Source organism: Nycticebus coucang, chromosome 1 (genome assembly GCF_027406575.1).
Source record: "Nycticebus coucang isolate mNycCou1 chromosome 1, mNycCou1.pri, whole genome shotgun sequence".
NCBI lineage: Eukaryota > Metazoa > Chordata > Mammalia > Primates > Lorisidae > Nycticebus > Nycticebus coucang.
In genome coordinates, this window is record NC_069780.1 from 75,704,627 (window position 1) to 75,717,309 (window position 12,683).

Here is a 12,683-nt window from a genome sequence, read left to right on the forward strand (position 1 = left end):
TTCTCAACAAAATCCTAGCCAATAGATTACAGCTTATCATCAAAAAAGTCATTCATCATGATCAAGGAGGCTTCATCCCAGGGATGCAAGGCTGGTTTAACATACGCAAGTCCATAAATGTTATCCACCATATTAACAGAGGCAAAAATAGAGATCACATGATCTTCTCAATAGATGCAGAAAAAGCATTTGATAAGATCCAGCATACTTTTCTAATTAGAACACTGAAGAGTATAGGCATAGGTGGCACATTTCTAAAACTGATTGAAGCTATCTATGACAAACCCACAGCCAATATTTTACTGAATGGAGTAAAACTGAAAGCTTTTCCTCTTAGAACTGGAACGAGACAAGGTTGTCCTCTGTCACCTTTACTATTCAACATAGTGCTGGAAGTTCTAGCCAATACAATTAGGCAAGACAAGGAAATAAAGGGAATCCAAATGGGAGCAGAGGAGGTCAAACTCTCCCTCTTTGCTGACGACATGATCTTATACTTAGAGAACCCCAAAGACTCAACCACAGACTCCTAGAAGTCATCAAAAAATACAGTAATGTTTCAGGATATAAAATCAATGTCCACAAGTCAGTAGCCTTTGTATACGCCAATAACGGTCAAGATGAGAAGCTAATTAAGGACACAACTCCCTTCACCATAGTTTCAAAGAAAATGAAATACCTAGGAATATACCTAATGAAGGAGGTGAAGGACCTCTATAAAGAAAACTATAAAATCCTCAGAAAGGAAATAGCAGAGGATATTAACAAATGGAAGAACATACCATGCTCATGGATGGGTAGAATCAACATTGTTAAAATGTCTATACTTCCCAAAGCAATCTACCTATTCAACGTCATTCCTGTCAAAGTACCAACATCATACTTTCAAGATTTGGAAAAAATGATTCTGCGTTTTGTATGGAACCGGAAAAAACCCTGTATAGCTAAGGCAGTTCTTAGTAATAAAAATAAAGCTGGGGGCATCAGCATACTAGATTTTAGTCTGTACTACGAAGCCATAGTGGTCAAGACAGCATGGTACTGGCACAAAAACAGAGACATAGACACTTGGAATCAAATTGAACACCAAGAAATGAAACTAACATCTTACAACCACCTAATCTTCAATAAACCAAACAAGAACATACCTTGGGGGAAAGACTCCCTATTCAATAAATGGTGTTGGGAGAACTGGATGTCTACATGTAAAAGACTGAAACTGGACCCACACCTTTCCCCACTCACAAAAATTGATTCAAGATGGATAAAGGACTTAAATTTAAGGCATGAAACAATGAAAATCCTCAAAGAAAGCATAGGAAAAACACTGGAAGATTTTGGCCTGGGGGAAGACTTCATGAAGAAGACTGCCATGGCAATTGCAACAACAACAAAAATAAACAAATGGGACTTCATTAAACTGAAAAGCTTCTGTACAGCTAAGGAGACAATAACCAAAGCAAAGAGACAACCTACACAATGGGAAAGGATATTTGCATATTTTCAATCAGACAAAAGCTTGATAACTAGGATCTATAGAGAACTCAAATTAATCCACATGAAAAAAGCCAACAATCCCATATATCAATGGGCAAGAGACATGAATAGAACTTTCTCTAAAGATGACAGACGAATGGCTAACAAACACATGAAAAAATGTTCATCATCTCTATATATTAGAGAAATGCAAATCAAAACAACCCTGAGATGTCATCTAACCCCAGTGAGAAGGCCCACATCACAAAATCTCAAAACTGCAGATGCTGGCGTGGATGTGGAGAGAAGGGAACACTTTTACACTGCTGGTGGGACTGCAAACTAGTACAACCTTTCTGGAAGGAAGTATGGAGAAACCTCAAAGCACTCAAGCTAGACCTCCCATTTGATCCTGCAATCCCATTACTGGGCATCTACCCAGAAGGAAAAAAATCCTTTTATCATAAGGACACTTGTACTTGACTGTTTATTGAAGCTTAATTTACAATCGCCAAAATGTGGAAATAGCCTAATGCCCACCAACCCAGGAATGGATTAACAAGCTGTGGTATATATATACCATGGAATACTATTCAGCCATTAAAAAAAATGGAGACTTTACATCCTTCGTATTAACCTGGATGGAAGTGGAAGACATTATTCTTAGTAAAGCATCACAAGAATGGAGAAGCATGAATCCTATGTACTCAATTTTGATATGAGGACAATTAATGACAATTAAGGTTATGGGTGGGGAAGCAGAAAGAGGGACAGTGTGAGGGGGGTGGGGCCTTGGTGTGTGTCACACTTTATGGGGGCAAGACATGATTGCAAGAGGGACTTTACCTAACAATTGCAATCAGTGTAACCTGGCTTATTGTACCCTCAATGAATCCCCAACAATAAAAAAAATAATAATAATAATGAAAAAAACTGAAAAGGAAAAAAATAATTTTCAATAATTTTCTTTTGGCAGTTTTTGGCTGGGGCTGGGTTTGAACCCACCACCTCAAGTATATGCGGCCGGTGCCTTACTCTTTTGAGCCACAGGCACCACCCAATAATTTTATTATTTAATATAAGAAGACTACTCAGAAATTGATGTTTGATCCCTTCTAGGGCTGTTGATAGTTTAAAGTATAAACAAAAGAGAAATCCTTACTAAGAGAGGCCATGTAGATTTCCAATGTGGTGAAAACTGAAAATGCAAGGAGCAGCTGGATACACATCTGAGTATTTGAATCTCACTCCTTCTTGTTCATTCATACACACCCCTGCCTACATAGTTGGTATGCAAGGGTAAGATACAAGCCTTCATTACCTCTAACTGGACTGATGCAAAAGCACTCTTATTGCCCATCTGGTCTCTATATCCAGTACACTCCAAATGCTTTAAACAGGTGCACCATCCCAAAGACCATCTATTATGTCAAAGTCATGGTCCACAGCCTTTTGTGCTTCTAATTATCCACTCAGCAATGAACAAACACTCTCAATCTTGCATTTGGAACTCTCCACAAAAAAGTATACCCTTGCCAGATGTATTTCCCAAAGAAGCATGCTTGAATGTACTTCTTCACAAAACTAGGAGCAGTCTCTAAATTACCAGTGTAAAATAGAGCAGGGATGGGAGGCTGACAAACTGCAGTGCATTTTCTCACTTTTCTTGGAAGATAATGAGAACAGTCTTCTATGGATATTACTTTTCTTTCAGGACATGTATGCATTAGAAATATATATCCTGTTAGTTGGCAGCAACAGTATAGCCATATACCCATACACTATGATTATATGAGCATATAATAATAAATAAGCTCTAACAATAGAGGATTATAAAAACTGTTAGCATTTCAGGAAACACAATAGTCATATAATATCTATGTCTAAATTTATATAATTTTCCTTAGTAACATTCATATGATTTCCCTGTCTAAAACAGGATTGCAATAAATCCTGTTTTAGTAAATTTTACTGACAAGGATTTTAGCTACCAAGCTAAATATGACATAGTTTAAAAGTTTGGTTTATAGAAAAAATACACATATAAAACTCAACATTTGTATTTTAAATGACAAATTAAAAACTATTTGATAGAAAATATAGTATGTTTAAATATATTTGAGATGCCTAATGATGTTATAGATTGAATTGCTTCCCCCTCCCCCAAAATTCACATGTAAAAGTTCTGACCCACAGTGTGACTTTATTTTGGACTTCTAAAGGAATATCATAAAGGGGTAATTAAGGTTAAATGAAGTCAAAAGGTAGGGCCTTAATGTTTTCTGACTAATGTCTTTATAAGAAGTGACAGAGAAATACCAGGGAGACCACAGTATAAGGAAAGACAACATGAGGGCACAATGAGAAGGTCTATAAGCCCAGAAGAGGGCTCTAAAGAGAAACCAGCCCTGCTGGCACCTTGACCTTGAACTTCTAGCTCCCAGACTATGAGAAAATAAATTTTTGGTGTTTAATACACCCAGTCTGTGGTATTTTATACTGGTAGCAAATGTCTAGTCAAGAAAAATAACAATCAGTGATATGAAAAGGGAGAGAAAGATAAAGGATGAGACAGACATATTCATACAGAACTGGCCGTGTAGGAGATGTAAGAAACCCACACATACATACAGACAGGGTGAGACACCATGTTATAAACTAGCATTTTGTGATCTTCAAAAAATCATTGCTGATCGCTTCTCGGCCTTTTGGCTAAGATCAAGTGTAAAAAATCATTGCTGAACATATCTGAATCACGTGTTCTTTCTACTATTTACACAGGGACATATTAGGACTTGCTCTGAAAAACAGACCAAATTAAAGTCCTGATTCTACTCTCAGGTCACAGGCTCCCATGCTCTGATTTAGAGAGTCCTCATTCAGAAACCATCAATGTGTGGTGATAAAATGGTGCTTGGATTTTTTACTCCTTCAATTATCATGCTTTTAACACATGTCTTCATTCACCTCTATTAATTTTCTTGGTAGTCTGTATGCTGTTACCATCACATTTGGGGCAAACTATATGATGATCATTTTCACGCCTGTGGCTCAGTGAGTAGGGCGCCGGCCCCATATGCCGAGGGTGGCGGGTTCGGACCCAGCCCCGGCCAAAGGGCAACAAAAAAATAGCCGGGCGTTGTGGCGGGCACCTGTAGTCCCGGCTGCTCGGGAGGCTGAGGCAAGAGAATCGCGTAAGCCCAAGAGTTAGAGGTTGCTGTGAGCTGTGTGAGGCCACGGCACTCTACCGAGGGCGGTACAGTGAGACTCTGTCTCTACAAAAAAAAAAAAAAAAATTAAAGGACATATTTTGAATTAAGGAGATTACACAAGACACAATAAAACTAAAGTGTTGCTTCTAAAAAAAGATGTATTTCGATGGAGAACTATCTTTGGAATGAAATAGACCCATAGGTAAATTTCACATGTTTTCATCAAAATTAACCCAATAATTTGTCTAGTTTTACAAATACTTACAGCACAATAATCCCGAAATACGTTTGATACAGAGAAACTAACCCCACTGGAGTCACAAATCAATCGGGAAGGCCTCGCTGCCACAATTTCTCTCCAATCATGGAATGGTATGTCTGTTAGAAATATCAGTGTAGGTTAAAACAATATTTATCCAGGAAAAGTACACGGTGATCATATTGCTTAACGTTACACAGAAGAAAGCAAATCATCTTTATGGGTTCACTATTCTGTATTAAAATCACATCTTGTCATCTAATCGGAGAGAGATGAAGAAGGGATAACATTGCATAGAGAGAGATTTCAATTAACTAGCGCCTTCATACAGTAAAGCTCTTGTGTTTTTATAGCATACGATGTGCCAATCAGAAAACTAATAGGTTCATTCTCTTCAATGTCTTCTCCAAGAACAGAGACTTATTCCAAAGGAGGCTTAAAGCAAAATTATATTTGTGAATAGCACTTATAAAAATAAAAGGAGGGCGGCTCCTGTGGCTCAGTGAGTGGGGCGCCGGCCCCATATTCCGAGGGTGGCAGGTTCGGACCCGCCCCAGCCAAACTGCAACAAAAAAATAGCCGGGCATTGTGGCGGGGGTCTGTAGTCCCAGCTGCTTGGGAGGCTGAGGCAAGAGAATCGCTTAAGCCCAAGAGTTAGAGGTTGCTGTGAGCCGTGTGATGCCACGGCACTCTACCCGAGGGCGGTACAGTGAGACTCTGTCTCTACAAAAAAAATAAATAAATAAAAGGAAATTTTCCCTCTCAACGTAAGTACATTAAAAAAGAATTCAGAATTATTATGAAGGCACAAGTTTTAAAACTGCAAAGTAAAGGAAATTATTAAATGTGTTTAAGGTAAATAGGTTGAAAGAACAAAAGGTTAGCCGGCATATACCTACATATTTCTTCTGTCTCATAGTAGTTGTCACACGAGATTTCTTTTTTTTTTTTTTTTTTTTGGTAGTTGAGATTTTATTGGTTGTGTTGAGCATCAGTACAGACATTTCAATTTGTATACACAATTCTTAACGTATGTACCCAAAATCTAAAAAGCCATTTATTGTAATTCTTTTTTAAACATTTATTCCAGTGACTTTCCAGATTAAAATTTGGAGGCAAATGTTCCTTAAGAGGATACCAAGTACCAGTATCTTCAAATGCTGATAAGCTGTTAGGTAAGTCCCACCAATCCACACTTCATTACCATATGCTACATGCTCAGATTTTCAGTCCTTCACAGCACAGCAACAAAGTTATTAGGAAAACAGGAGCACCACAACCAAAGATGTTACGGGGTGTACACAGTTCTGACACGGAGAGCCATGATCATGGGAGTGGTTTTCTTTAGGAAACAATTCTAGTACAAAACAACATGGAATAGAAGTAATTTAAAATGTTCACACATCAATGCAGGACTGGGACTCCACACTGCCATTTAGTATGCTTCCTATTACAGGATATAAAAACTAACCCCCATCTATGGAATGTTAAGCTCACACCCAAGATAGTCAAAGCCTCCCATTAATTCAACATCCCACACTATTTTCTGGTTGTACCAAAAAATAAACAACCAGCAAATGATTTCACCTCTTAAAAAAAAAGCAATTTACACTTAAAAAATGGGATGAGGAGGGTTTCCCTCCTTCTTAAAAATGTTTCTAGAGCTACTAAAAAACTTGCATTTACAAAATAGTTGATAAAAATATTCCTCTGGATTGTACAAGAAGGGAGACAGGGACCACTGATAAGACATGGTATATGATATTAATCAGACTTGGCTTCTTTCTCTCCTGCTTCGTCAGAGGCTGGATTCTCCTCAGTTTTAGTTTCTCCGTTTTCTGCTGGTAAATCTTCTTTAGTTTCTTGGTTAGCCACTTCGGCCTGCTTTCCCTTTGCTCCTCTTTTCCCTTTCGGTTGCACTTTTTTGTCTGAAGATTTATCCCTTGCTGCTGCCTTTTTTGGCTTCGTTTCCACTTTCGCAGAAGCAGGTTTAGCTGACAACCGCGCCGACCTCCTCTTGGGCTCTTCCTTCCCCGCTCCTTCGGCAGAGCTGACCTTCCTCTTCGGCATCTTGGCGGCGGGCAGGGCGCGTGCCGGGTGCCTGAGGGCCGCGGCGCGCCGAGAGCCTTCACGAAGCTGCGCTGCCTGGCCGCTGCCGCTCCTCCCGCCGCCCGAGCTGCTGAGACCCCGTCACACGAGATTTCTGCAGTAACCTTTTTTTTTTTTTGTAGAGACAGAGTCTCACTGTACCACCCTCGGTAGAGTGCCGTGGCGTCACACAGCTCACTGCAACCTCTAACTCTTGGGCTTAAGCGATTCTCTTGCCTCAGCCTCCCGAGTAGCTGGGACTACAGGCGCCCGCCACAACGCCCGGCTATTGCAGTAACCTTTCTTTTGTTAATGAGGAGGAAGAGACTTAAGATTTATTTATCCATTTATTTCTCAGAGATATTGATCATTTCAAAAAGGGAAAAATTCAGTTCTGTTCTGCCATCCAAATGAATCAAACTATTTTCATATTTCCAATTGTCCTTCTAAAACTTATTCATATATATATATATATATAATCTTTTCCTGAAGTTTTCAATTTAATAATCATCCAGAGACTGGCTAATTTTACATGAATTTAGAGAAAATTCAGAAGTAATCAATTCTCTCACTTTGTTGCTTCAATTTACTTACAGAAACATAAGTTGTCCTGTGAGGAGGCAACAAAGTTTACATGAGACAATAAAAAGATAATGTTATCTCAGAGACATCCTAATCAACATTCACACATTGCACCTCCCTTATTTCTTCCCTTTCAGTCAAAAGACTCTCTGCCTTGCTTCAAAAAGTTAAAACCTATAGAAGGGGCAAAATAATTACATATTTTTATCACAGCTCAGTGTGAATAAATGAAATTCTTTAATGAAAGAAAATGCCAATAATAGGTAGCTTGTGATACACCTGAGAATATTAGTAAATGAGAAGAGGACAGCAAAGGAAAGCCCACACACTTCAAACTTTTTTTTTTAATTGTTAAATCATAGCCATGTACATTAGTGCAATCAAGGGGTACAATGTGCTGGTTTCATATACAAACTGAAATACTCTCATCAAACTGGTCAAGGTAGCCTTCATGGCATTTTCTTTGTTATTGTATGTAGACATTTGTATTCTGCATTTAGTAGGTTTCGCCTGTAGGTGTGGCACTGTAGGTGTGGCCCCACCCATTACCCTGACTCCACCCTGACTTCCCACTTCAAACTTTAATTGGGGGCCATAATAAGCCCAGAGGCATATAAAAGGATAACACAAGCATTAATGGAGATGTGCGAACCCTTACATTTCTTACAAAGCTTTCTACCCAAAGTATTCTCTTGCCAACACTATTGCTACCTACCCACTTCCCTTAATGCACTACTACAGTATGTGTTGTGGTGCTACAATATGTGTTCTCACTTATTTTAGATAATAATGCTTCTCTTGCCCATCTCCTTTTTAAATTTATAAACTCTTCCAGGGCAAGGACAATATCTTCCCTGGAATTTTTCTGTTTCTGGTTCATTAGCAATGTGAATAAGGTAGCCATGTAAACACTGGTGAATAAGAATTGGTCTTGAGAGGTTAAATCTCACAGGCAATCAGGGGATCTTATTCACTGAAGAGCCCAATCCCCTACAAAACTAAAAGCTATACAACTTATTTTTGCCACAGAGTGTATAGCATTTTCAAATATTTTGTTTATCCACAAAACAGATTCATGTAGCAGAAAAAAACATGCATTATTTTCCCCAGCATATAGATATCATAGAAAATGTAGCTATAACTTTTCCACTTCAAGAAGCAGTAAAGCCTCCACTGAAATCCTCAAGGTAATCATTCACACACTGATGTATGCTAATGACTTCTCCTTAGAAGGGAGGCACAGAAGGTGACATGCTACAAATTCCAGTTTATTCCACAAAGTCAGCTGAAAGTTATAAGCTAATAGTTTGAAAAAGACCAAGGTTATGCAGTATACTAAATTCTTCACTAACCCTTCCCAGAGTCAACAATCTTCACAGACAATGCCACATGGAAATAAAAGATTCTGAATTCCAGATATGTGTGTGTATTGTCTACACATGTGCAGAAGAGCAGCCTGTATATTGACAGGTGGAGAAAAAGATATCTTATCTGTAATCCCAGTTATAGGTCAGCAGAATAGAATATATTATTCTAAGATTAAACAAATCTGAGGAAACTGCAATGTCACAATTTGGAAAGAAACCAAAATAGTCACATCAATGTAGCAGGAGTTATTAGTTCAATAGCAGCTACCTTTCAACATAAAAATCATGTTAAACAATTATTCACATTGATACCTTTCTGACTTTGCACTACTTTATGTTAGACTCTCTTAAAGCTATTACTATACCACAAGTTCATTTAGTTTGATGCCTTATACATATCTCATTCCATACCTAGACTTAAGTCTTTCGCTTGCTTTGCATTCTCCATGAAACTGAATATAAGGCTGTGCCACGTGTGTGTGTGTGTGTGTGTGTGTGTGTGTGTGTGCGCGCGCGTGCACACGCGCTCCGGTGCCTATGGCCTGATTTAGCATTGATGGAAAGGCCAACCAGAGACCAGAGAACTATAAAAGGCCCTATATTATCTAAATTAAATAAATACATGAAGGAACAGAAAGCCTTACAAAAGAGTTTTTACAATTCTACTTTTTTTTCCAGGATCAAATATTTTTTTATCAGACCATCTCCTCTTACTTTATAGCATGATCTCAATGTTTATGATGATAATAGTTTTTGAATACCATTCAGTTGGAGGTAACTTTTTACTTTTTATTTTTATTCAGGTTTATGTGGTTAATAATAAATCAATTATTTCCACAATTGAAAGATACTTCTTAACCTAATAAGCATAGTTATTTTAGAAGCTTAAATCAGACAAATGACTCATGGAAAACCAGTAAGATTATATACCACAGGTGATATTTTCAGAGAATGGGGGGAAAAAAGAGGGGAAAGAGGAGAGAAAAGTTCTTAGGTAGTTAAAGGATTCACCACTTCTGTAATTCCTGCAGTGACAAACATTTTCTCCATATTACAAATGGACAGATTTGTTCAATTCGCCTGGACATGATCAAAAGAGCCAAAGACGAGCAGTTCAAACTTTTCAAATATATTGTTTCAGTCAACATAGAAATCAAATACTCTTATGAAATAGTCTATGCACCAAGCTACTCAGAAGGGAAAAGAAATGCTTGAGCCCAGGAGTTCAAGGTTGCAGTGGGCCATGATCATGCTGCTGCACTCCAGCCTAGGTAACGCAGAATGAGAGCCTATCTCTAAAAAAATTAAATAAAATTTTTAAAAGTCTATGTAGAGCCAAAAGAAGTCCAAATGAAAATGTGATGTGTCTTTATTTGGATATGACAAAAAACAGAGACACCACTGGGTTTAGTGGTCCTGTGTCCCTAAAGCCTCTTTTATGCCAAGCTTGTTCTGTTTCCCTTTTATCAATTCTCTTGTATCAATTAATTCTTTGAGTTAATTACACATGAAGTTTTAATTTGTAGGTAATTACAAACAATTAATAGTTAGGAGACAGAATTAGCAGTTCTTAGTTTGATTATCTATATAATTAAAAGGGGTGGTAAACTAGAGTTGACAAATAGCATCTTAATCATTTGAATAATCAAAGCCCAGAAGCTTTCTTGGTGGCTGAATTCCATCTGTAATATTAGTTTAAATTTTAGAATGACTGAAATGCTCATTTACATCAATCTATAAGTATTATAGTACAAAAAAGAACAAGGTATATATTCTAAAATTACCTAAGCTAGCTTTATTTGTTTACAATGAGCCGTATCCAAAGGATTCAAAACAAATAAAGATTTGTAGGGGTAGGGGAAGTATTTTCTTTTTCTTTACCCATTGCAAAATTCCTGGTGCTGACACCCCTATAATAAAGACTGATTAGTAAGAGAAAAAATAACATAACAAATTTAGTTATTGAAGTTTCATGTGACAAAGGAACCTCCAGAAATGAAGACCCAAAGGCTCAGGAAAAACTGTGTATTTTGATACTTAGTTTTGATGAATAATGGATATTCATATAGAAGTATGACTGGACAAAACACAGGTATGATCTAATGACAAATTAGGGGAAACTCAGCAAGGCCTGTTAAGATACTTCTTGACCCCTGGGTAAGGAGCAGGACACCTGTCACATTATGATCTTGTTGGGGGGATGGAATGAGGTCAGTGGTAACTTTCCTTGGTTTCATGGCTTGCTTTCCATGACCTGCTTCTAGGGAGAAAAGGTGGGTAGGGAGTGTCAGAGAAACCTTCTGCTTCTACTGCTCTCCATATCATTTTCAGCATGCCAAGGCCTAATACTTGGGGGATATCATGTTCTGAATCTAGACCAGTAGTTCTCAACCTTTCTAATGCTGCAACCCTTTAATATAGTTCCTCATGTTGTGGTGACCCCCAACTATAGAATTATTTTTATTGCTACTTCATAACTGTAATTTTGCTAATGTTACGAATCGTAATGTAAATATCTGCTATACAGGCTGTATTTTCATTGTTACAAAGGGGTTGCAACCCACAGGTTGAGAACCGCTGATTTAGACAGAGGCAATAGACTAATTTATGTATGTCTAGTGAATACTAGTTAATATTTATGGCTCTTGTTTCTGTTCTATAAAATACCTAACTATATTTTATATAACTATATATTGGATAACTTTTTGTTCTACATTCTATTTCACGTTGTTATTTAAGTGTGTGATGAGAAAGCAAATAAGACATACTTTTAATCCTTTTTTGGCTGATGGGACCCGTGGTTTGTAGATAGAGAGCAAATACTAAGAAGCAGGGCAAGCTTAATGCAAGTTAGGAAAACAGACAGGAACTTCATTCTGATTAGGAAGTGTAGCAGCCCATATAGCCTATGGCTAGGAGGAGTGAGAGTTATAAGGAATACGTGAATAGCTCAATAAGGGAACACCTTGGTGGAAAGGGTGTGAAGAAGGATTTAGCGCTCCTAACAAGCATGAAAGCTCGTGAGATGAGAGCACTGGTGAAGGCACGAGATCTGCCTTATATTGTGCTGGAGGAGAAGGCAGTCGGGATCATACGCATTCTATCACGGACTCGCTTACTCTGACTCTGTCTCCTCTTCTGCCTGCAGAACGCCAGCACGGCGTCTCTCTGCTGATTACCAAGCTCTGCTAAAGTCTAAGATCTATCTTTCTAAGAAGACTGCTCTCTCTCTCTTTGACCCCCCCAACCCACCTCCCTCCCTCTCTCTCCAGCTAAAGTAGATATCCCTCAGGCACCTAACAGAACTGAGCAAGGTAACTTAGCGGTCCGTGTCCGGAACCTAGTTAAAGCCGGCCCGAGACCTGGTCAGTCCTGGGCCCTGACAAGTGGTGTCAGGAATGAGATGTGACAAGGAAGGAATATGTTAATAATACAGAACAATAGCATCACTGTTGTATGACAGTGCCAAGAAATTTGAACAAAATTGGCAGATACTTCCAAGGTGATAGTGAATAAAAAACAATCAAACAGAATCATGATTTCTGGTTCAATATTGCTTATTACCTTTGGCTGTGAGGCAACCCCTTATAGCCCCACTAAAACAAAATGATGACAAAAGATGAAAATCTCAAGGTCACAAAAAAATGAGGTCTGACCATTCATCAATTTGTAAATGAGGACTTTAATTAGGATGATGGA

General features: G+C 38.2%; 2 protein-coding genes and 1 pseudogene across 2 annotated transcripts in view; 1 reads left to right on the plus strand and 2 right to left on the minus strand.

The window, feature by feature from the left end:
• The window catches only part of IQCM (IQ motif containing M), a 474,905-nt gene that overhangs the window by 311,833 nt on the left and 150,389 nt on the right, over nt 1–12,683 (minus strand). Inside the window, exons 5-7 of the mRNA XM_053597778.1 lie at nt 6,868–7,123; nt 6,240–6,304; nt 4,954–5,044 (exon numbers count right to left, since the gene is read on the minus strand). Of these exons, the coding sequence (XP_053453753.1) occupies nt 4,954–5,044; nt 6,240–6,304; nt 6,868–7,123 (412 nt within the window). The remainder of the gene's footprint in view (nt 1–4,953; nt 5,045–6,239; nt 6,305–6,867; nt 7,124–12,683) is intronic.
• On the plus strand, nt 4,169–4,311 carry LOC128591767 (uncharacterized; annotated as a pseudogene).
• LOC128588601 (non-histone chromosomal protein HMG-14-like) lies at nt 5,907–7,130 on the minus strand. Its single transcript, XM_053595510.1, has one exon. It carries the CDS (start codon nt 7,015–7,017, stop codon nt 6,712–6,714), a length of 306 nt encoding a protein of 101 aa, XP_053451485.1. The 5' UTR covers nt 7,018–7,130; the 3' UTR covers nt 5,907–6,711.